This window comes from Crocodylus siamensis, chromosome 6 (genome assembly GCF_052110815.1).
Source record: "Crocodylus siamensis isolate JL-2025a chromosome 6, ASM5211081v1, whole genome shotgun sequence".
In the NCBI taxonomy this organism is placed as follows: domain Eukaryota; kingdom Metazoa; phylum Chordata; order Crocodylia; family Crocodylidae; genus Crocodylus; species Crocodylus siamensis.
Window position 1 is genome coordinate 48,306,404 of NC_143400.1, and position 25,474 is coordinate 48,331,877.

At 47.9% G+C, this 25,474-nt stretch overlaps 2 protein-coding genes across 2 annotated transcripts; both read left to right on the forward strand.

Moving 5' to 3' along the window:
• Positions 1 to 6,258: 6,258 nt before the first annotated feature.
• Positions 6,259 to 7,206, forward strand: LOC149862732 (olfactory receptor OR9H1-like). The gene has a single exon (XM_090053031.1). It carries the CDS (start codon positions 6,259 to 6,261, stop codon positions 7,204 to 7,206), a length of 948 nt encoding a protein of 315 aa, XP_089909157.1.
• Positions 7,207 to 15,316: 8,110 nt separating this feature from the next.
• On the forward strand, positions 15,317 to 16,267 carry LOC149862733 (olfactory receptor OR9H1-like). Its single transcript, XM_090053343.1, has one exon. It carries the CDS (start codon positions 15,317 to 15,319, stop codon positions 16,265 to 16,267), a length of 951 nt encoding a protein of 316 aa, XP_089909469.1.
• Positions 16,268 to 25,474: the final 9,207 nt, after the last annotated feature.

Sequence of the window (25,474 nt, forward strand, 5' to 3'; positions counted from 1 at the left end):
GGTAACCCACTGCCCCACCCTAGTCACGTCACTGCTCTGGTACCACCATGTCTTCCATCTGTGCTCAAGGCCTATCAGGTTTCAGCAAGCAACTGAGAAAGTTCTTGATGGCAGAGCAGAGGGCAGATCTAGTCTTGCCCCCCTGGTCTACAGCAGACACAATGGAAGTAGCTGCACGTCTCCACTTGCCATTTAAACCAGTCATACAAGCTTTCTATCCAACGCTACATTGCAAACAGAGGGTACAACCCAATATCTGGATTGTAAAATTTAGAATGATATGAGTACAACCTCAAAATAAACATGCCAGGGGCAAAAGGTGACCATCCAAACACAGGCTCCCAACACCTTCATTCAACCTTGATTTGTAATTTCATCACTGCTTGCCTTCAGCCCTCCCTCTTCAACATACCCTAATCCTGCACTATCCCCTTCCTGTGTTACTGTTGTGACTACATGGTGTAGCAATACACTGCATTTAGAAAGGGTACAATCAGGAAATGGGCTGCCAATATGTCAAGGAATAAGTTCAGAGTTTTCAAGAAAAACTAAACAAAACAAGCATCAAAAATATAAAAGGCATAAAAAAGGTGTAATTACACATGGAGAGACTCTCTACTTGTACTAAAATAGGTCATTGTGATTCACTTAAAAAGTACTTACTGATGCACCCAGAACTATGGGACAACTGGGAGGCACCTAACTTCCCTGGGAAAGAGCTCCTTGAAAAGTACTGCCTTGAAAATCCAAATCTTGTCTCCCTTCATGCGTCTCTTTTCCCTTTCTCCTGCGCTTCTGATCTTGGTTCCACTGAGGCCAGTCAAAGAGCTCTAATGGGGCTTCAGTGCAATCCAATTGTTGTATTCCACTCGCACTAGAAATCCTTTGTCCTAGCATCTATTCCACCACCAGTGAAAACTCAGAGCATGAAAGAAGCAAAGAAAAAATTGTGAGCCCTATCCTGCATTGGTATCATTCATCATGGAATTCTTTTTAGCCAAAATTAATGATCTTGTCCTAAGTGTGCTGAAATCGGAAAAGGGGACAGGATCCCCGATGGTCACTATGGGCCGAGGGTGTACGAACAGGTGGGATTAGCGGTGGTGGAGTCTGAGTGGCACACAATCGTATGGTTCCAAACAAGGTGGTTTATTTAACTTACACTTTGAAGGCGTAGGTGCAGGTAACTTCTTTGGTTACCGTATAACACAAAACAACAGAGGGGTCTGTTGGCCCACGGGGTTCCAGAGTGAGCCCTTGCTTTCTAACCACGAAGGGCTAGGGGCGGCTGCCCACTCCTTAAGTTCCAGGGCTGGTCAACAGCTCATAGGTGGGGAAGACAAACGAACAAAACTGTAACACGGTGAACAATGAAATGAGATGTGACGCCAGTCCAAAAGGGACGATTGAGGTCAAGGTCAATGAAGAGCGGTGCCGGAGTCGAATGCCAGGTATGGTGGGACAGAACAATGATCGAGGATGAAGGCCGAGGTCGGAAGCCGTGGAATCAAGGTAAGTTCAGTTTGAGAGTCCATTAATCAGTATCAAAGCCGTAGTCATAGCTGATGCCAGTTAGATCGAGAGCCAAAAGATCAATAGGATGAGCGTAGAACGAATCGGAAGAACCGCAATGGAGGAGACCGATAGGCCGCAGAGCCTAACTGAGGGACAGTCCCTGAGCACCAGCCTCTGTCCTCAGTTGAATGGATCTCCCCCCGAGGGAGGGGCCCACAGACTTTTTATAGCAGCCCTATAGCCAATCAGGCTGCTTGGCTGAGAGAAATTTCTAAAGGTATTACCTCATTCCAATTGCACACTGGGCATGCTCTGCAATAAGGTCTGTGTAGCAACAGAGCCTGCGCAGGGTTGACAGTGGGTCAGGGCTGATTGACAGCTCCTGAGGTCACCCAGGGGGCACATACTGGGTCTGTTTCTATGGCGCATGCTCATATCAGCTAGTTCAATTCCTGTATTGTCAGCATACATACAAAGTTTTCCATGACACTAAGGACTGATAGATAAATAAATATCGATACCTTATTTCCTTTCTTGAAGTCTGGAGCACTTCACTGAGTTATCATTCATATGGGAACTGGATCTCCCATCCCTGGAAAAAAAAACCAAAAAACAGAATTTTGAGCAATGAAGTTTTGGTTCTGGTATAAACTGCATTGTTCAGAGCTAATAGTCAGTCACAGAGAAACTGATATATGTTCCAAGGTAACTGGAGAACAAAAAAAAAGAGCCAGGTTTACTCTGATCTTGCTCTAGGATCAACATCACTATTTTAATCAACTACAGGAACATGAGGGACATAATTATATAGGACGCCCACGAGAGCCATTCACTGGCAGATCAATTATATCATCAAAATAGGTATGCACGGGGAGGCAATGCTGTCTTAGTGTAAGTTCACCTCAGAGGGAAATGAAAATGGACATTAACCAGCATGGCTAAAGCCACACACCTGGCCAAGGACTCAGTTGGTATTAATTAGCATAACTCCATTGGCTGCACTGGAGTGAAATGATTGACATGAGTTGAGCAGTTGACCAACTGTCTCTAAAGGAGTTACAGCTCATTTATACCAATTGGTTGGCTGACTCCATTGACTACAGTAGAGGGAGTGTCCAAAGATGGCTGGAAAGTCAGGCCCCGCTCATGCTTTCTTCGTTTCTGATGACTTTACCACCCCAGCTTCAAGCGTGCTACGCTAGGTCATGCAACAACGGCCACGCAAACAGGTCCAGGCCAGGCCCAGCATCAGTCCAGCCACATGCCCATGAGCACTAGCTTTATCATGTCTTTGAGGGGATGAGTGTGCAGACCTGCTTACAGTACTGCTGCCTCACAGTGGATGCCATGTACCATTTCACTGCCTGTGGCAAAGAAAGAAGTCTGGGCTGGAAGGGACCTCGAAAGTTCATCAAATCCAGCTCCCTGCCCCAGGGGTAGAAAGTCAGCTGGGGTCACAGGGTCTCAGGAAGATAAAGGTCCAATTGAATCTTAAAGGAGTCCAGAGTACTTACAGGCAGCCACCAGGTCCCCCCTGAGCCTGCACTTTCCCTGGCTGAAGTGTCCCATAGCTCTCAGCCTCTCATCATGAGGCTTATTTTCCTGCTTCTGTTCATGGAGTGGCTCTCCTCTTGACTCTCTCAAGCTTCTCCACATCCTTTTTAAATTGTAGAGCCCAGAACTGGATACAGTACTCCAGCTGCAGCCTCACTAAGGCTGAGTACACCAGGAGGATGACATCCTGGGATTGCCTGGAGAAACATCTATGGTTGCATGCCAAAGTTTTGCTCACTTTGCCAGCTGCAGCATCACATTGGTGGCTCATATTCATCCTGTGGTCAATCATGACCCCCCACAAGTCCCTTTCAGCCATGGTGCTAGCAAGCGTAGCACTGCCAAGCCTATAAACATGCTGCAGGTCTTTCTTCCCAAGGTGGAGTACCTTGCATTTTCCAAGCCCGTCAATGTTGGCCTGGATCAGCATCCTGACTTTGCATGTGGACACTTTACCCCAAAGTTTGGTGTCATCAGCGAACTTGTCCAGTCCGCTTCCGATACCAATGTCCACCTCATTAATTATGATGTTGAAAAGATAAGGCCCAAGGACAGAGTCTTGGGGGACCCCACTGGTCACGGTGCACAGCAATTATTGACTTGGGTCAACTACCACGCTGTGGGTCCAACCTTGGAGCCAATTCCCCAGCCAGCAGACAGTGATGTAGCTGAGGCCGCACTTGCCCAACTTTTCCTATGAGATGAACATAGGATACCAGATCGAAGGCTTTTTTAAAATCAAGATATATGACTTCAATCTCTTCTCCCTTGTCCAGGTGATATGTCACCTAGTCGTAGAAGGAGATGAGATTGGTGGTCAGGCAATACCTACCCACAACCAACCCATGCTGGCTATCCCTCAGGAAGTTGCCTTTAGCTAGTTTGTCAAGAATGGTCTCTTTGATGATTTTTTCCAAGATCTTCCCCAGGATAGAGGTCAGGCTGATGACCTGTAGTTCCCTGGATCTACTTGCCTCCCTTTCTTAAAGATAGGCACCAGACAGAAAGCAGCCCAAACAAGCAAATAAGAAACATGGCTGTAAACAAATCTGGTTCATCTGCTTCCAGGATATGATGAAGAATGGCCTAGAGCCCACTACAACACAATCCTGTTCTCCCCTGGCACATACATTGTGCTCCCCACATCCTTCTCCAGTCCATGTCCAAAGAGTTCATGGTCTCAGGGTCAAGCTGGGCCTGAAACACAGGCAGGTAGGCAAATGGAGAAAGAGGGGAGGAGAGGGAATCATATCCCCAGGGCGATGTTTATGCCAGCTCAGTCTGATTGCTGTTGATTTGAAAGAGAGAATATTTTTATAGCATTCCTGCAGGAACATCATTCTAGTGCCTCTCTAATTCTCTCCAGAATGGGTGCACAGGGCTGGGACTGAAAACACATCTCTTGTCACCAGGGAGAAGCTCACTGCAGTCCTGAGTGATCTCCTAGCACCTTTTCTCTGGAGACATCAAGGCCCTTCCTGAGGAAGGGAAGCACCAGTCTCCTCCTCCTACACAACTTCTGCCTTTTCCAAAATTCAACACCATTCCCTTCAATACAACTGCTAGAACAGCCCCAGCTCTTGAGCTTGGCAGAAAAGATTTCTAGGGCAGTAAAGATCCCAGGCCAGTTGTCAGTGTTAAGGCAAAATTATTACCCAAATCCTTAGATTACGTGGCAGTGAAAAGGGCAGACCTGTAGATACAAGATCATCTGAGGTGGTTTCAGAAAGCTCCAAAAGAAACTGAGTTGACTGAAGCTGGGGTAAGTCTTGCTTTCTGGTACCTGTCAGCTAGGAAAGTGAAGGCATTGGGAAGCTTTTCAGTGTATTATTCATTGGGTTGTGGATGAGAAAACAATGATAACGTGAGGAAGATTTTGCATTCAACATGTCCATTCCCTGTAAAAGGCTTTTGGTGGGTAGGTGTATGCTGACTCAACCGAGCTAGTTTTTGTATTTTTATATTTTGGCAATACAGCTGGTTCTATTATTTTAAATGAACGTTCTTACATTTATTGAAAAGCTAAATTCTCTCAGCCAAACACTTTCTAATATTGAAAACAATTGTAAGATAAAACAAAGCAAAAGGAAAATTTCTATATTCATTGAAAGGCTAACATTTCAAAGACAAATACTTTATCATACTGAAAAAAAACTAGTGTTTTCCTTAAGTTCCATGGTCTTAATTTTCTTTTGGTTCTGTTTGGGGTTTATGCATTCATTTATATATGTTTCTATTTCCATTATGTAGGTTTCTAATTCCGTAGTTGTGGAAAGCCAGAAATAAACCCAATCATAAACCCAATATTCTGTTTAAACAATTGCTGGAATTCTCAAAAACAAAGTCTAGGCATATTGTGCAAGCCTCTGTGAATGTAACAAATAAAGATGGGAAGCTGAGCTGAATAAGTCAGTCTATCGAGCAGCCAATCTTTCTTTTCTATTTACATGAGGTTGCTGTTTGCAGAGGCACCACAGGAGTTTGGCGCACATTTCTCAAAGCACCTGAGTACCTCAAGATACCGGTAGACACCAAGGGAGATTTTCAAAATCACCTCGGTTCCAACCTTGGCTGATTTCATTCTTACTAAACTGAGATTCCATAGACATTACTACAGGACACAGGTATTGCTTCTGTTTGGCAATGGTACATGTGCCACGGTTGCAAAGATGCCATCAGGTGAACTGCAGACTCATCCATTTAAGTATTTCTTGAGGGTTTGTTCATACTGGCATTCAAAGAGAGTAAATATGCTCTCTAGTCCAATGAAAAATGTTTTGGTTTAGAACAGGAAAATAGTCTTTCCGTATCCCCCTATTGGAACGTCTCAGTTTAAAGTATAAACATGCACAGACTGGGAGCTACGTTCCACCAAGGCTGAATAACACTTCATTCCAAAAGTAGACCTGTGAATGACAAGAGACACGAGAAGATTTTGCTAATATTATACCAAAGGCACTTTCCCCAAGTGTTATCATAAGGAGAAATTATATGTAAAAATAGATTCATTGAAGAAAACTCTGATTTTCAATAGACTTGCTGTAGATTTATCAAGTTGAGGTTTAAGTAAGTTTTGAAGGGCTCTGTCACAATAAGCCCAAAGGGACTTGAAGCGTTCTGCAGTCTGTTTAGCCACTTTGCTATTTCCTTCATCCATACACATCTTTGCCCCCCAGGCAGAGATGAGCGATGCAGTCTACAGGAGAGCAAAACCACACGGCCGTGACAGAATTCATCCTGCTGGGATTCGGGAGTGGTGCTGGCACTCAGGTGCTGCCCTTTGTGGTGTTCCTTGTGATTTACTTGACAACCATGCTAGGGAACACCATCATGGTTCTCATCATTCGAATCGACCCTCACCTTCACACCCCCATGTATTTCTTCCTCATGAACCTGTCACTCCTAGACCTCTGCTACTCCTCAACCATTGCCCCCAAAGCCATGGCCACCTTCTTACAAAGCAGCAAAACCATTTCCTACAATGGATGTGCTGCACAGTTCTTCTTTTTTGCTGTGTTTGTTGTCATAGAAACCCTCATCCTGACAGCAATGGCATACGATCGATACATAGCCATCTGCAACCCACTGCTCTATCCTGTCACCATGTCCAAAAGGTTTTGTGTGCAGCTCATTGTTGCCTCCTATATCTGTGGTGGCGCACATTCGCTAGTGGAAACCAGCTTCACCTTTTCACTCAGCTACTGTGGGCCTAAAGAGATCAACCATTTCTTCTGTGATGGTCCCCCGCTACTAAACCTGTCCTGCAGCGATATTTACATCAATAAATTGGTAATGTTTGTTTTATCTGGTTTCATCATAGTGAGCACCTCAGGAACCATCCTCATCTCCTACGCCTACATCATCTATGCCATTCTCAGGATTCGTTCAGCCAAGGGCAGGTCCAGGACCTTATCCACCTGCTCCTCCCACATGGTGGCTGTGGCTTTATTCTTTGCAACCGTTTCCTTTATGTATGCCCAGCCAGGTTCTCTGTCTTCCCCACATCTGAGCAAGGTGGTGTCTGTGTTTTATACCCTTGTCATCCCCATGTTGAATCCCTTCATCTACAGCCTCAGGAACAAGGATGTGAAAGATGCTTTGAGGCGGACCATAGGTAGAAAAATGATTTCAAATTAAGCCTCTTCTGTGTTTATAGAACTAAACTACAGTTCAGGCTCATAAAGTGGGAAATAATGAATAATGATTTGCATGCATCTGCACATCTCTCTGCCTAATGTTCATTAGCCTCCAACTCTCCCTCTATATTTATATCTACCTATGTTTTTAGGCCTCTCCTAACAATATGGTGTGTTATTATAAGAATGAGTGTTTCATTATAGTAAGTCACCCCCATATTTTAAGTTTTTCTTTCAATTTTTAAATCCTTTCCTTTTTTAAGCACATCTCACTCCAGACTGTGGTGACAAACTTCTTTGAATTTTAAGCAGCATTTGTTTTCTAACCACAATTTTCACAACTGAAATCATCACGTGATAATGCTGATCTAGGTTCTACAGTCCAATTGTATTTCCCCTTCCCTGCTTGTGTTTGCTTGTGTCCATGTTTGTCCATCTCCTCCTAAGGGCTGACACCACAGCTAAACACCCTGCTATTTCATAAAGGGCTTAGGAAAGGATTAGCAAAAACAGTCATCTTTGAATGTGTATGTTGGATATCAGTCTTAAAAGTGATGAAGGAGCAAGAGCTGTGATCCGGGGGCTGCTGCACTTTATACTTCCTGCATCTAACATAGCTCTTAACCAAATACTTTAACAACTCTACACCAGGCAATATGCATGAAAACTACTGTACTTCCTGCCTCATGAAACCTGCAGAAAATTCTCTCTTCATATGAATACACAGATATCATTCATCTATCGTTAGTACAATATAAAGCACCTGATACAAAGAAAGAAAACCACAGACATAGCAAAAGCCACTAGCGATTAATTAACTCCAAATCAATTCCAATTAAAAATAAGACACACATTGTAAAAATGAGAAAAAATAACCATTAAAAGCAGCTAGCAGAGGAAAGGTTAGTTTCTCCCGCCATGGCGGTCTTAAATCCATACTGAGTGCCCTCCTGATAGATGCTGCTTACTCACAAGTTAGTCAAATAGAAGCAAGGGGATGGAGGTTCATAGTCTGTGCTATGTTGTTTACACTAGGACAGTGGTTCTCAGCCAATGTGGCATGGTACCCTGGGTTACCTTGAGATTTTTTAAAGGGTGCTATGTAATATTAGCACTACTAGATGTACTAATATGATTCTCCACCTAGAGATGAATCTACATAAGCATAGATTCCCACTGAGATAAACCCAACAGATAGGGCATATGTCTTCCCCTTCTTCATCTCCTCTCCTCCCCCGAATGTGTATGTTGATAGACATTCAGGTAGCTGGCCTGAAGCATTTAATTAGCAAGAATATTCAGCTCATAAAAGTTCGCCCCGTGCTACATGGTGTGCCGTAGCCTCATTACACAAACTTTATGGGCCTCAACCTTGAACACAGGTCAGAGATTTGGACATACACACAACTTCAAATGTTTTCTCTACATACCTCTAGGTAGCAGGGGCTCATGAGTGCTGCAATGCTGGGGCACAGAGCGTCCCACAGCAGCACAGGGGGCTCCCCAGCACGCTGAGCAGCACACCTAGAAGTGGACCAGAAGCATTTCCATTCCATATCCAGGTCCACCGGGGAGTGCACTGAAGGTCCCCCCTGCATCTCCCTGGCTGGAGACTGGTGCCTACTGGATCTGGGGGGAGGGGGGGGACACCTGTGGTCCTCCCATGGCTGATCGCCGAGCGAGGGAGCATGTGGGGGCTCCCCAGCACATTCCCCGGGAGACCCGGAAGTGGACCAGAAGTAGTTCTGGTTCACTTCTGGGTTCACTGCCAAGCACATGGAGGACCCCACTCGCCCCTGCACTCCTCTGGGACACTCCATGCACCCCAGCATTGTAGTGTTCACAAGCTGCGCCTGCTACCTCAAGTATGTAGAAAAAACATTTGAAACTCTGTCTATGTCCAAATTGCTGATTCTCTGAATCAGCATTAAATCTTCAGATTCTGATTCAGCCAAATCGAATCAGGGACAGTGATCTTAATCAAGGAATTGAATCACTGTCCTGGACTCAGGCCAAGTCCGAATCAAATAGGACCCGCTTTGCACACCCGTCCGTAAGCATGGTTAAGTCCACAGCTGAATTGGCCATTTGGATCACGTGCTCCGCCATGTAGAAGATGCTGGCAGTATGGTTAGTGCACTTCTCCACTGCAGGGCTTCTTATACCCAGATTAGCCTGTAGTGGATTTCCTAACTGCATCAGGTCCATTCATGGCATCCAGGTCCAGTTGTGGCAAGAACCCAGAACACACTACTTGGATGTTTACAAAGTTTAAAAACGTTGTGTTTTTTGTTTGACAACCAAATTAACAAATTGTCCCTTACATTATTAGGTGTTTAGACAGCAGTGCCGTTCTCCCAGCCTGTATCCCCATGCTGGAAGTAGTTAGGCATGGTGTTTCTTTCAACAATGCTGTGATGGTTGTGGTGTTCAGGAGGCTAAGTGTCAGAGACATGACTGGGATGTAGGAGGTGAGGGTTAGGGGGTCCCCACCCAGGGGATCAGAACTGAGAAAGTTTGGGAAAGCTGTCACAGTAACTGCATCTTGTCCCCATCTCCTTCCTGCTGCCAATTCTGGTGAGGAGGGAAAGAAAAAACAATTATGGAGCAGCAAAAAAGCCATCCCCCCACCCCCAATCCCTGTTGGTACTTGGGGATGCTACCTGTTGTACCACTCCAGTCATGTCATTGCTCTGGTGCCACCATGTCTTCCATCTGCGCTCTAGGCCTACCACAATTCAGCAAGCAACCAAGTAAGTTCTTGATGGCAAAGCAGAGGGCAGATCCAGGCTTGCCCCTGCTGGGCTACGGCAATCACTGTGCAAGCTCCTGCTTTTCCCTTTGCCATTCTAACCAATTATATAGCTTGCCTATCCAACACCACAGTGCAAACAGAAGGCTACAACGAAATATCAGTATTGCAAAATTTCGAATGATAGGGTACAACATCCTATTAAATATGCAAGGGACAAGCTGCCCATCCAAACACAGGCACCCACCACCTTCATTCAGCGTCGTTTTTCATTTGAGTCACGAATAATTTTGACCTCTTCATTTACATGTTTTACCGTCAACTCAGCATGGTTTTCATTATTAACAGAATATATGATTTACATGTCTGGTGGTAAACTTATGAAGCAACTTTGGACTATCTTGACCATGCCTAACTTGATTTCCTCTAAGTCAGTAGTCCAGTTTGCAGAAATGGTCATGATTCCTATTACCAAAAGCTTGTGGACCTGCTCATCAACAGCGAGGCTTTAGATGGCTGACTACTGTATCAGGTTCCCACTTGAACCTTCTCAATCTCTTCTCTTTCCATTGCAGTTACATATTCAACATCTTGCTGACTTAACAACTGAAAACACATTCAACGTTTTTCCCTACATAAAATATTCATTGTGACACATGATACCTTCCTATGAGAGCAAACACATGCTGACACATGCAGCAGAAGCTGAGCAGGTTGGCAAACGGTGTCCTACTCAAGTGGTCAATATTGAAGTGGTTTCCACACAGGGTGGAAACACATTTGTGCCCTTTCTCTGGATTTAAACCTAGCCAGGCAAGCAACCATGCAATAGGAATAACTGGATAGATCTTTTATTCTTTACATTTCCAAGGCCTCATATACAAAAGTCATAAGCTAGTAGGGAACCCAGACCTACGTGGTTCATGCACCATGGGCTTGACTCTGGGGATTTCACCCTCTTGGCCACTTCCGAAATTTCACATGATCTCTGGCATCAAACAATTATGGCCTTGTGTGCTTACTAATACCCATTAGATATTTTGTCCCAGATTGTGTATTTCATGGGTTAGTGTTTTCACTTTTTCCCTCTAGAAGTGCCTTGTATCAGACTCATGGGCACAAGGGCAGCCATGATGCTTCTTGGTGGCTGTGTGGCTCCTGACTGATTCTGACTCTATTCATCACCTTCCCTCAATTACTTGCCCACCATAACTGGTTCTTATCAAAAGTTGAGTAAGGGAGGCTGCCCATGGGCCTTAATCTTAATAATTCCCACACTGGGTCTCTGCTGGATGATGTGAAGGTGTCCACTCTCTCAAGGTGTTTCTTGATATGATCTACAGCAGGGGTGGGCAAAATACAGCCCATGGCAAGATCCAACATGCCAGTCCATTCTATCCACCCTGCAGGGCCTCAATAATTTTGGAAAATTCATTTTTATGTGCCCCTCTCTGCCTGTCAAAGATGCAGCAGCAGAACCCAGCAGGAGCCTGTGGCTGAGCAGCAAGGCGAACCTGGCTCCACCCTGCCCCTAGACCCTACTCCCTCCCTGCTCCCACCTTCAGCCCCAAACCACAAGCCTCTGTGGCTTCTGGCCTCGTGACCCTGCAGTGGTTCACCACCCCCCACAATCTGGGTGGAAGGTAAGGTAAGATCGGATGGTGGAGGAGGGGAAACCGCTGCAACAGCCCAGTGGCCAGGAGCCCCATGGTGCTTCTGGAGCCAGGCTAGAAGTGGTGGGGGAGCAGACGGAAGTGGCTGCAGTGGGGGGGCAATGGGGAGCAGCATGGGGACGGGTGGGGGCAGGCGCCACTCAGCTCCTTCTCATCACTGGTGCCGACTCAGCTCGGCCCATCTCACCCCTAGCAGCACACGATGAAGCAACGTCTGGGCCAGCTTTGCTGCGTGCCGCTCAGGATGGGATGGGACAGGACAGACCCGGCCAGGTCGACACTGGCAAGGAGAAGAGGAGGTTCAGTCGGCGGCAAAGAGTGCCACTCAGGACCAGTCCGGCCGGGCCGGAGAGGCACACAGCTCAGCCATGCCTTCCCTTACCTCTGCCAGCCTATCACCGGTGCCCTCCAGGCTTGGCCCAGCCCATCCTGAGTGGCACACGGGGAAGCAGCAGCCGGGCCAGCTTTGCTGTGTTCTGCTTGGGTCAGGACGGGCCCGGCGGAGTCGGCCCCAGCAAAGAGAAGCAGCAGCTGAGCCACATGCCGCTTCCCTGCACTGCCTGGCACAGGTTGGTACTAGAAAGGCAAAGCTGTGGCTGAGCCTGTGCGGAGTAGCATGCGAGGAAGCAGCACAAGGCTCAGTCGCTGCTTCTTATTTCAGGTGATGACCTGGCTGGGCCCATCCCATCCCAACCAGCATGCAGCAAAGCCGGCCCAGCTGGTGCTTCCCTGCGTGCAGTGCAGGATGCGATAGCCCCGGCCGAGTCAGCACCAGCGAGGAGAAGTGGCAGCTGAGCCATGCGCTGCTTGGGACTGGACGGACTAGGACAGCGGGGGTAATTACGCAGCTTTGCACAGCTGTTCCCAGAGCCCCAGGGGCCCGTGCTGTACCCTCGGGGACTCCACCCCACTCGTGCTGTGCCCAATGTGCACAGACGCTGAGCTGGGAGCCCCCCAAACCCAGCGTCCTGCCCCTGCCAGACAGCATCCTCTCACAGGCGGGCCAGTTGTGCCCCATCCCACGGAGCTGTGTGGGCCAGGCCGGACTCCGCTGTGGGGGCCAGCGGGGGCCCAGCTGTGGCCCAAGTCTGCAGAGCTCTGAGGCAGCCCCCACTCCCCTTCTGCCCACAACTGCCCTCCGGCTGCCACCTTCCCAACGGCCTGACAAGGCCAACCTACCTGCGTTCCCTCCCCAGGCTCCTGCTTCTCCCCGTGCCTCTCTCTCTCTCTCTCTTCCCTCCATTTTCTTTTCCCTCTTCCTTCTCTCCTTGCTTTCTCTCTCCCCTCTGTAGCATGAACTGAACTAATGTCTCTGATGTTAACACAAAGTGTAATAATTGTGAAATATAACCATGTTAGTCTTGTCCTGTAAGCAACTTCAAAACTCCATTTTGTATCCTTCTGCTTGATATAAGTGAATGAACTCCACATAGCCTTTATGTATGAGTGTGTGTAAAAGGGTGAATGGTGAGAGAATGGCATGGAGACGGGAGCAGCACAGTAACAGGGCCTGCTGCTCCCATGCCAGGCCCTGAGGGTTTGGAGCTTGGAAATGTGACAAACAAAAGGGAGTAAAACAAGAGGTGAAGAAAAAGCCCAAACAAGAACAAGAAACATGGCTGTAAATGGATATGGTTCATTTCCTTCCAGGACACGATGAAGAATGGCCCAGAGCCCACTGCAGGACAATGTTGTTCTGCTCTGCACATACACTGTGCGCCCCACATCCTTCTCCAGCCCAGGTCCCAAAAGGCTCACGGCCTCAGGGTCAGGCAGGACCTGAGACACAGGCACATAAGAAGACAGAGCAAGAGCAGAGAACAGGAAATAATATCCCCAGACCTTGATGCCAGCTTGGTCTGACGGCCGTTCATGTGAATGAGATAATTTTCATTGCATTCATTCAAGGGCTTCTATTTAGTGCCTCTCTAGGTCTCTCCAGTACAAATCCACAGGGTTGGGACTGAAAACACATCTCTGTCACTAGGGAGAGCCTCCCTGCAGTCATGAATTCTCATAGCACCTTTCCTCTGGAGACCTCAAGGCCCTTTGTTAAGAAGGGAAGCACCAGCCGCCTCCTTTTGGACAACTTCTGCAGTTTGGCCAGATTCAATGCCATTCCCCTCAATATAACTGCTAGAACAGTCCCAGCACTTGAGCTTGGCAGAAAGGACTCGAGGGCAGTAAAGATCCCAGGTCAGTTAGCAGAATTAAAGCAAATTTCCTACTCAAATCCTTGGATTGTGGGGGCAGTGAAAGGTGCCAACCTTCACATACAACAGCACAGGAGGCTGTTGCCAAAGACTCTGAAAGAGACTGAGTTGAATGATGCTGGGGTATGTCTTTCTTTCAAGATAGGGATGTGAAGGTGTTGGGAGGCTTTTCAGTATGTCATGGATAGTGTTGTGCATGAGAAAGAGGTAAAACCAGACAAAAAACTTCATTCTACTTCTACTTTTCAGGTACCAGTCGCTAGGAAAGTGAAGGGATTAGGTAGCATTTAATGTCTTATTGATAGAGTTGTGGATGTAAAAAAGATGACAAAATACAGAATATTTTACATTCAACTTCTTTTTCCCATGCAAAGAGACTTTTTGTGGGTGGGTGTATGCTGATTTAAGCTGGCTATTTTTATATTCTGGTAATAGAGACAGTCCTATTTTTTAAATGAAACCTCTTATTTTTTATTCAAAAGTTAAATTGTTCAGCCAAACACCTTATAATATTGAAAACAAAACAATCGTTTTTCCTAAGTACCATGTACTTCATTAAGTTTGTTTTTTTCTTTGCTGTTTAAGTTTTATGCATGGATTGGCATATGTATCTATTTCCAGAGGTTTGGAAAGTCAGCAATGTATGTAAAAATGTTTATTTCATTATAAACTCTATATTCTGTTAAAACAATTGCTGGAGCTCCCAAAACAAAACTTCTAGACATATTGTGCAATGTAAGAAAGGAAGGTAGGAAGGTGAGCTGAATGGGCCAGTCTTTATCAAGAACCCAGTCCTTTCCCTTCTGCTTACATGAGGTTGGTGTTTTCAGACAACACCAGAGGAGTTTGGGGGACATATTTGAACCACGTAGGTACCTAAAGATACAGGTAGGCACCCTGGATATGTTCCAGATTCTCTTGGTTCCAACCTCCACAGGTTTCATTTCGATGGAGGTAAGATACCGCTGATGAAAATATAGAATACAGGGAAAGCATACAGTAATAATTATGGGATACTCTAATGATAGGATTCAGTATCTGTTTATCTTTGAATCCATAAAGAGAAATCTGGTCTAGTTCAGTGAAAAGTCATTGTCTGGAGCACAGAAATCCCTGTGTTGTACACACTCAGTTTACAGTATATGCACGTATAGACTGGGAGTCGCATTCAACCCAAAATAACAAGGCTGAGCAACACATATTTCCAAATGGAGACCTGAGAATGACAAGGGAAATTGAAAGATTTTGCTAATATTCTGCCAAAGGCACTTGTAACAATTGTTATCATATGGAGAAATGATATGGAGGTATAGCTTCATAGTAGAAAACTCAGACTTTCAATAGACTTCCTGTAGACGTATTAAGTCAACATTTAAGTAACGTGTGAAGGGTTCTGCCAGTCATACACAAAGGGACGTTAAGCTTAGTCCTCCTTCTTTAACCTATTTTTTACCCCCAAAGGAGAGATGAGCTATGGCAGTGTCTATGGGGGAGAACAACTACACGGCTGTGACAGAATTCATCCTGCTGGGATTCGGGAGTGGACCTGGGATTCAGGTGCTGCCCTTTGTGGTGTTCCTTCTGATTTACACGGCCACTGTGCTAGGGAACACTATCATGGTTCTCATCATTCGAATTGACCCTCGCCTTCACACCCCCATGTATTTCTTCCTCATGAACCTGTCTCTCTTAGACCTCTGCTACTCCTCAACCATTGCTCCCAAAGCCATGGCCACCTTCCTACAAGGCAGCAAAACCATTTCCTACTATGGATGTGCTGCTCAGTTGTTCTTCTTTGCTCTCTTTATCACCACAGAAGCTTTCATCCTGACAGCAATGGCATATGATCGCTACATAGCCATCTGTAACCCGCTCCACTATCGTGTCACCATGTCCAAAAGGGCCTGTGTTCAGCTCATCATGGTCTCCTATATCTGTGGTGGCACCGAATCGATAGTGCAAACCAGCTTCACCTTTGCACTGAGCTACTGCGGGCCTAAAGAGATCAACCATTTCTTCTGTGACTTTCCCCCCCTGCTAAATCTATCATGTACCAATATTTACATCAATGAACTGGTAATGTTTCTTGTATCTGGCCTCATCATAGTGATCACCTCAGGAATCATCCTCATCTCCTATGCCTGCATCATCTATGCCATTCTCAGGATTCACTCGGCCAAGGGCAGACTCAAGACCTTATCCACCTGCTCCTCCCATACGGTGGCTGTGGCTTTATTTTTTGGGACGGTTTCCTTTATGTATGCCCAGCCGGGTTCTCTGTCTTCCCCACATCTGAGCAAGGTCTTGTCTGTGTTTTATACCCTTGTCATCCCCATGTTGAATCCCTTCATCTACAGCCTCAGGAATAAGGATGCGAAAGATGCGTTGAGGAGAATCATAGGTAGGAAAATGACTTCAAACTAAGCCTCTTTCCCCAATATGGAGCTATCAAGTGAGAAGTAATTAAGAAATATTTGCATGCATCTGTACATCTCTCTGCGTAATTTTCATTGGCATCCAACTCTCCCTCTATATTCATATCTACCTAAGTTTTTAGGCCCCTCCTAACAATATGTTGTGTCATTACAAGAATGAGTGTTTTATTATAGTAAGTCACCCCGACATATTTTAAGCTTTTTAATCCTTCTTGTTTTTTCTTTATTAAGTGTGTCTCACCCCAAACTGTGGATCCAAATGTCCTTGAGCTTTAAGGAGCATTTGTTTTCTAAGCACAAATTTCACAACTGAAATCATCACATGACAATGCTGATCTAGGTTCTAGAATCCAATTGTATTTCCCCTTCCCTGCTTGTGTGCATGTATCGCCGTGTCCTCTTGGTGGCAGACTCCACAGCTAAACACCCTCCTATTTCATAAAGGGCTTAAAAAAGGATAGGAAAAACATTCATTCTTGCAGTCAACTACAGGTTTACCACTGATTCCAATGACTATGTTATGTCAAGAAAGAGCATTTTAACTCTTGGTATTTTCAGGTTTTTGCCATGGGAGGGAGTTGATCAGTTCTGAATGGAAACTAACTGCTGCTGACACACAAGAATTGTCCTTTGTTCAAGAATGAGTAATTGGAGGTGTAGCAGGGCACCAGGGTGCCTGCTACTAGCAGTAGGAATAGGGCTGCTGAAGCTCCCTGGCAGCACAGATGTGGGTTGCTAGGGCAACCAGGCTGGTCACATGGCCAAAAAGGGGCAGGGCTAGGCCTTTATAAACAGCTAAGCCAAAACCTAGCTAGTAGTTCTTCTCTGGTAGCTGCAGAAGTAGGAGCTTTGTGGGAGAGCTGAGCAGATTGAATTGATGGTTGCAGCCTGACCACTCTGACCGGCTGCAATAATGCAGGGGTAGAGAGAACCCTGACGGAGGTATGAAAGAGCCAGCATAGTGCAGAGTTGGTATTATGAGCTTGGGGGCTTATGATGTGTTGTAGCTGGCTGGCTTATAGTTTTGTTGACTTGTAATTATTATACTGGAGGACCGGGTGAGGCTGTAGGGGTGTGAGGAGGCCTCACAGGAGCTCCCCTATAATCTGGGGGTTCCTAGTGCCCAGAGAGCACAGCAAGTGGTGCCAGGCGGGCACAGCTGTTTGCGCTGGTGGGGTGTGTGTTGGGGGTGTTGACCCTGACTGGAGCACCGGGTGAGGCTGTAGGGGTGTGAGGAGGCCTTACGGGGGTTCCCTAGTAGCTTGGGGGTTCCTGGTGCCCAGCGGGCACAGTGAGCAGTGCCACAGTGGGCACAGTAATTTAGAGTGCCGGAGAGGCATCTGGTGATTGTGGGGTTGGGACCCCAGCCCACGAGGGCAGTTGCCCGGTAGGGCATACGACCCGGAGGTAGGGTCGAGGGCCAGACACGGCTACGGGCCACCTGATCCCTGGACGTGAGAAGCGCGAGCGGCATGAGAAGTGTGACATGAGCGTGAGAGGTGCTTCCTCGCCCTCTCAGAGCCTGTATCGCGCAAGAGGCGTGACATAGGCCCCAGAGGGGACAATGGGCATGAGAGGTGCGTGAGCTAGGCCTGAGAAAGTGGGTCTGGGGCCAGGTGGGGAAAGGGCTGCCTGAGCCCAGCTTTGAGAAGCCTGAGTAAGGGCGGGACATGCAGGAAGCGCGGCACAGGCCCCAGGAGCGATCAGTATCCTACCGTCACTCAGCCCCGGAGAAGGGCAGGCGCACGGTATACGTCCTGGAAAGGGGGCAGGCGCACGGCATAAGCCCGGAGAGGGGCTGACATGCGGATTGGGGCTGGACCGATAAGAGCTCGACAGAGCCGAACAGAAGCCCGGGGGGGCGAATAGGCCCGGGAGCAGGCGAGAAGGGAATAGGAGCCCAGGAGCGGCGAGTGTATGACATAAGAAGGTCTGGTACAGCTGTAAGGCTTGGGGTGTGCCAAGGGGGAGGTTTGGAGGCATAGATTTCGTAGACATTAGGGCTGGAAGGGACCTCGGGAGATCATCGAGTCCAGCCCCCTGCCCAGAGGGCAGGAAGTCAGCTGGGGTCATAGGATCCCAGCAAGATAAGCATCCAATTTACTCTTGAAGGTGTTCAATGTAGATGCTTGAACCACCTCCGCTGGCAGACTGTTCCAGCCCTTGGGGGCTCGGACAGTAAAGAAATTCTTCCTTATGTCCAGCCTGAAACGGTTTTGTAGGAGTTTGTGACCGTTCGACCTAGTCATCCCTTGGGGCGCTCTGGTGAACAGACGTTCCCCCAGATCCTGGTGTTCACCCCTGATAAACTTATAGGTGGCCATCAGATCACCCCTGAGCCTGCGCTTTTCCAGGCTAAAGAGTCCCATGGCTCTCAGCCTGTCATCATAAGATCTGTTTTCCTGACCTCTGATCATGCGCATGGCTCTCCTCTGGACTCTCTCAAGCTTCTCCACATCCTTTTTGAATTGTGGAGCCCAAAACTGGACACAGTACTCCAGCTGCGGCCTCACTAAGGCCGAGTACAAGGGGAGAATGACGTCCCGGGATTTGCTCGAGAAGCATCTATGGATGCACGCCAGCATTTTGGTCGCTTTACTAGCCGCAGCATCGCATTGGAGGCTTATGTTCATCTTGTGGTCAATGATGACCCCCAAGTCTTTTTCTTCTGTAGTGCTAACCAACATAGTACTGCTGAGCCTATAAGGGTGCTGCAGGTTTTTCCTCCCAAGGTGGAGAACCTTGCATTTTTCGGTGTTAAACACCATGAGGTTCTCATCTGCCCATTTGCTGAGCTTGTCCAAGTCAGCCTGGATCACTCGCCTATCTTCTGGCGTGGATGCTTTGCCCCAAAGTTTGGTGTCATCGGCGAACTTGGCCAGTCCACTCCTGACTCCAATGTCCACATCATTAATGAAGATGTTGAACACTACGGGTCCCAGGACAGAGCCTTGAGGGACCCCACTGGTCACAGGGCACCACGATGAGTGACTGCCATCAATCACAACCCTCTGGGTCCGACCACGAAGCCAATTTCCCAGCCAGCAGATCGTGGTGGAGCCAAAGCCACAACTGGGCAGTTTGGCCAAGAGGTGCTCATGGGATACCAGATCAAAAGCTTTTTTGAAGTCAAGATATATGACATCAATCTCTTCTCCCTTGTCCAGGTGATAGGTCACCTGGTCATAGAAGGAAATGAGATTGGTCAAACAAGACCTACCCGCAACAAACCCATGCTGGCTGTCCCTTAGAATGTTAGCCTGGGCCAGTCCCTCAAGGATGGCCTCCTTAATAAACTTTTCTAAGATCTTCCCCAGGATAGAAGTCAGGCTAATGGGCCTGTAGTTAGCCGGATCCACTCTCCTCCCTTTCTTGAAGATCGGCACCACATTGGCCTTCTTCCAGTCTTCGGGCACTACACCAGAGCACCAGGAGTTTTCAAAGATCCATGCCAGGGGCTGGGCTATGACGCTTGCCAGCTCCTTGAGTACCCTGGGGTGCAGATTGTCAGGGCCAGCTGACTTGAAGGTATCCAGCTTCTCAAGATGTTCCTTCACGAGGTCAGCATTTATGGAGGGTAGGGGATCCCCATCACCCGGATCTCCCTGTCCCATAGCAGGCATGGGCGTCCCGTGTGACTGATGAAAGACTGACGCAAAGTACCTATTTAATAGGTTGGCTTTTTCCTGGGCGTCAGTTGTCAGTTGCCCCATCTGGTTTAGCAGGGGTCCAACATTGCCCTTGCTTTTCCTCCGGCTCCCCACATACCTGAAAAAGGACTTTTTGTTGTCCTTGATGCCTGAAGCTAGTTGGAGTTCAGTTGCAGCCTTGGCTTTCCTGGTTTGCTCCCTGCAGGACCGGACCAGCACGGAGTAATCCTCCTTGGAGGTGAATCCTGTCCTCCATCCTTTGTAGGCTTTCCTTTTTAGCCACAGTAGGTCCGCTAGGTCTCTGGAGAGCCAGGGGGGCTGTTGTGCCTTCTTGCTGCCTTTCCTCCATGTTGGAATAGATTTAGCTTGTGCACTGAGGATCGCTTCCTTGAGAAGCAACCACTCTTCTTGAACTCCCAACTCCCTGGGGTCATGGTCCCTGAGGGCCTGACCGACTAGCCTCTTGAGCTTGTCAAAGTTGGCTTTTCTGAAGTCAAGGACTTCTGTGTTGCTGACTGACTTGCCAGCTTTACAGCGGATGGTGACGGTGATCAGCTCGTGGTCGCTGTCACCCAACTTCCCATCAATCACTAGGTCGCCGATTAGGTCATCCCCCATAGCCAGTACCAGGTCAAGCAGCGCTTTGCCTCTCGTTGGCCCATAGACCTCTTGAGTCAGGTAGAGGTCATCCACGCATGAGAGAAAGCTTTGCGCCCGCTCAGATTTAGCTGAGTGATCTTCCCACGAGATGTCCGGGTAATTGAAGTCCCCCATGACAACCAAGGTCCTGGAGCAAGCAGCCTCAGTCAGTTCCTGGGTGAACTCCTGGTCAAGCTCGGGACTTTGAGTGGGAGGTCTGTAGTAGACTCCCACCGTTGTGTCCCCTGTGCCGAATTCCCCACGAATTTTTACCCAGAGGGTCTCTAGCTGTCCATGCCGGTCGCCAACATCAGCTTGCAGGGACATGTCTCTTTCCTTCACAGAGAGAGCTACACCCCCGCCCCTTCTGTCAGCACGATCCCTCCTGTATAGGGTATAGCCCTCTATACCCGTGGTCCAGTCATGGGTGGAGTCCCACCAGGTCTCTGTTTATCCCAATGACATCATATTTCTTTGCACTGAGCAGGAGGACGAGCTCGTCCTGCTTGTTGCCCAGGCTCCTGCATTGGTGTACAGGCAGGCAAGTGTGCCCTTGGGGGCTCTTGCCTTGCCCACAGATTGTGCCAGGGCTGGGGCAGGGGTGGGCTCCCTTAAGTGCCCCCTTAAGTGCCTTGGTCCACTGGCTTTGCAAGGGCCGTTCAGTGGGCCAGCAGGGGCAGTAGTCCCCCCCATCCCCCAGTGGGCTTAGTTTAAAGCCCGGTGGAGCAGGTCAGCCAGCCTGGCTGAGAAGAGCCTCCTCCCCAGGGGAGAGAGGTGGAGGCCATCTCTTCCCAGCAGCTCACTGCCTCTCTCTCCAAAGAGCAGGCTGTGGTCATGGAAGCCAAAGCCTTCCCGATAACACCAGCGCCGCAGTCTTTGGTTCACTGCGTGGATCCTCCTCTCCCTCCTCAGCCCATAGCCCGAGACTGGGAGGATCGATTGAAAACACCACCTGAGCTCCCAGACCCCTAAGCCCCGCTCCCAACTCCCTGTAGCGCCTCATGACCTGGCTGGGGGTGCTCTGAGCCGTATCATTGGTGCCCCCATGAATCGGGAGCATGGGGTAGTGGTCTGTAGGCCGGAGGAGCTGTGGGATCCTCTCTGCAATGTCTCGGATGCGGGCCCCCGGGGAGCAGCAGACTTCCTGGGCTAAGGGGTCGGGGCAGCAGATTGCCCCCTCAGTGCCCTGCAGGATGGAGTCTCCCATTTAATACCAGCAGGTACACATTTGGGTGAATTTATTTTGCTAGAGCAAGAAATAGAGTTACAAACCACACACTGGTACCAAAACCTGTACAAAGACAATAGTGCCTATTTGGGCACAAACTGCAACAGCAATTACCCTCTGTCCCTCTAGACCCGGGGTGGGCAACTATCTTCGGTGGAGGGCTGCTTTCTGAGTTCTGGAAAGCCATTGAGGGCCACATGACAGGCAGCCAGGGGTGCACAAATATTAATTTTGTAAGTTTTTTCCGGGGCCTCACGGGCTAGATGGAATGGCCTGGTAGGCTGCATCCGGCCCCTGGTCCGCATTTTGCCAATCCCTGCTCTAGGCAACTGTAGCTCTTGTCATGGGACAAAGACACAACTACGAGCCAAGACCAGAGCTGTGCCAAGTTTCTTCACGTAGCTGTAGTGGCACTTGGAGACTTGTTTGTTTGTTTTATCCTGGAATCACGCTGGCTAAATCCTTCCACTGAAACCAATTTTGACGGAAAACTAGTGCTTCGAGTAGACATGTGCATCAATTTCCCACCAGCTCTGCCTGTCAAGAGCTGATTGAGCCCCAGCACCACGCAAGGAGGTCTGGGCCTCCAACATATCCAGGCAGAAGAACAAGACCTGAAGTGCACAGAGCCACGAGTGGGCCACCACACTGGGTGAGAGAGTCCATGCAGCACAGAGCCACCCTCACTGGAGCCAGAGACAGCCCTGCAAAACCAGAGGTCATGAGTTGTGGGGAAAGAGGGTTTCCCACTGGGGCAGGATCTCACAGGAGGGGAGCCAACAGGGGCCTGTGCAGCTTAGGGGTCCTGACCAAGGTTCTCTCTAAGCTGCATGTGTGTGCAGCCACGCCCAATAAGAAGTCTTCCCCTGCAGTAACTTTTTAATGCCATGCACTGCCCTGCAAACTTTGGACATGTAGCGTGGTGGAAGCACTGGGACCCTCCCTCTCCCTTTTTTGTAGGGGGGTGCACCACTATGCTCAGGGGGTGCATGTGCACCTGCATGTACCCACTACGCATCACCCCTAAAACTGGCTGTCCCCAGGATCTTTGATTCTCAGAGTCACAAGAGATAGAAAAGCTAGCTATGGAAATACATAGGAAGTTAGGGACCTTTATTTCATTCTTTCCTGGTTTGAGACGCAAGTTGCACTTATTACTTTTAAGAGAGAGAGTTTTAAAGCATGGAGAGTAGTGCTCACAAGGCTGCTGCACTTCATACATCTGGCATGTACCATAGCTCATGCCCAAATACTATAACATCTGTAGACCTGGTAATATGTATGAACAGTACTGTTCCTCCTGTCTCATGGAGCCTGCATAAAACTATTTATACTGTTGTTATGAAGACAGAAATCATCCATCAGGAAAATTCTGCCTGGTACAATACAAGAACCTGATACAAGGAAAGAAAACCACAGATGTAGCAAAGGCCACTAGCAGTAAATTTAACTGCAAATCAATTCCAATTGCAAATAAGACATACATGGTTAAAAATGAGGGGAAATAATCATTAGAAACATCTAGAAAATGAAGAGAGAGCTTCTCCCTCTATTTAAAACTTATAATGGATGCCCTTCTGGTGGATACAGCTTACTCAAAACTTACTTTAATATGTAACAGCTGCTGCTGGATTTGCAGCAGGGCTCAGGATCCCTGCGAAGGCAGAGCAGGAAAGTTTGCAGAAAGTTGGTGCTTGCAAGAGCTTCTGCATGCTTTTTGATTGACTCCTGAGGCAGGAGAGGGGAGGGAACCAGGCCAGGATCAGAGATGGAAAGGAGCCTAGGGCCACTGATCTCAGGGAGAAACCACCCTGCACCCTGCCTGAGAAGTGAACCTGCCCTAGTGATGGAGAGAAGACAACCTGGTCTCCTTTTTCCCCCTGAGAGGCCAAAGGACCTATGTGGAGGGGAAAAAGGTGGTAACTACACTTCCCTAGGAGGGCAGGGTGTTGGTCTGGGAAGCCTCTGGGCAGAGTTCACTGAGAACAGCCTGGGGCCGGGGTTGTTTCCGTCATCAGGGCAAGGGGCCATGTCTGGGAATTGGAGAAAGGTGCTTTGGAGAGGGGGGGTAGTTCGCATTTCTTTGCGGATACCACAGACAGCTGGAGCAGAGGTGAGCTGCTCTTCCCCATGAGGGTCTGGCAGAGAGCAGGACGTCCCAAAGCAGCAGTACCAGCCGTGGGTCTTGGGCTGCCAGTGTGAAGGACAGCTGATGTCTGGTTAACCCTGTGTGCTCCTGCTGAAATTCACTGGAGTCTCAAGGTTTAAGCTGGGGAGATGTACTGGGGGTGTCTTTTGATTCAATTTATATAGGGCATTTTAGTTCATCAATACCTGCCTTTGACAACTAGATTATTGATATCCTGTTCGGCTATTAAACTCATTCATATGTTGACCATGTTGTAAATAATAAACTCTGTACATAGTTAGACTGTATATACTCCAGTGTGGGGAAAGCACTCCAGGGAGAGGTGGCCCTAGCCTTAGGGATGGGGAGGTTGACCAAGGCTATTTGACACCCCAGGACCCTGAATCCAGACCTGGCCACAGGTAGCACCATGGCTAGGGTTATCAGTAGAAACAAGGAGATGGAGGATCTGTGCTATGTTGCTTACACTGGGACAGCAATTCTCAGCTAGGGTGGCATGGCATCTGGCTTACCCTGAGATTTGTTCAACAGCACTTGTAACATTAACACTATTAGGTGTGCAAATGATTCTCAGCTAGAGGTAAACGTTAATAAACCAGGATTCCCAGCTAGATCAAACAAATGTCCAGGGCATATGCCTTCTCCTCTCTTGCCCCTCAACAGGTATTTTGACAGAAACTAAGGAAGCTGGCCCAAAACGTTTGATTAGCAATAGCATTCAGCTACATAACTCCCACTCATGCCAAGTGCTGTGCTGTGGCACGGGCACTCAAGACTTCTTGAGCCTTTCACTTGGTAGGTGCCCCTTTTACCTGCGTTATGTGCTTTGCAAGCCTAAGAGTCTCGTGTCCAAAGAGGAAGAAATGAGACATACCATGGAGAAGGGCCTTTTCAGAGATCATCTCCAGACCATGTACTGTAATTTCTTTGCCCAGGACACTAGCATTATCTGGGTGAACAGATTATTCTGTGGACCTGAAATAATATGTGACAGCACAATTTTGGGTTGGACAGATCTTTGAGTTTGGTGGTGAGCTGCCTCCATTAATGGAGATGAAAGTCAGCAGCCCAACACAATTGAGAACTAGGTAAAAATTGTCATCTGACATCTCAAAATGTTTGACAGCCTCCAGCTTTAGTGTTTTGCTAACCTCTTTGGCACGGTTCAGGTTATCTGTCTGGGGATTTAATCTAGAAATGGTCAGAGTACATGTTTTCACCTAAATCAGAAGCCACACCTGTCACCTCAACCTGGGGCAAAGGAGAGAGTTTGAAGGGGTTCAAAGATTTGAGTAGCATGGACACTAAGGGACCTGATCGGTGGAAGACGATATGGCTCCAAGTGTTTTCTACAGAGACACTACCTGCATTTCATACAATAGTTCCCAAATCAGCATCCAGGTGGTATCCTCAAACTAAAACAGGTGATAAATAGTTAATAGAAAGACTTCACATAGCACTGGGATTTCTTTTCTATCCCTCCAAAAACCTTGTTAGAAAAATAAAGCCATATGCAATCTGTTCTTACAC

Excerpts from the sequence above, each read along its gene's own strand:
- LOC149862732 (XM_090053031.1), top strand. The coding sequence starts at position 6,259 with ATGCAGTCTACAGGAGAGCAAAACCACACGGCCGTGACAGAATTCATC.
- LOC149862733 (XM_090053343.1), top strand. The coding sequence starts at position 15,317 with ATGGCAGTGTCTATGGGGGAGAACAACTACACGGCTGTGACAGAATTC.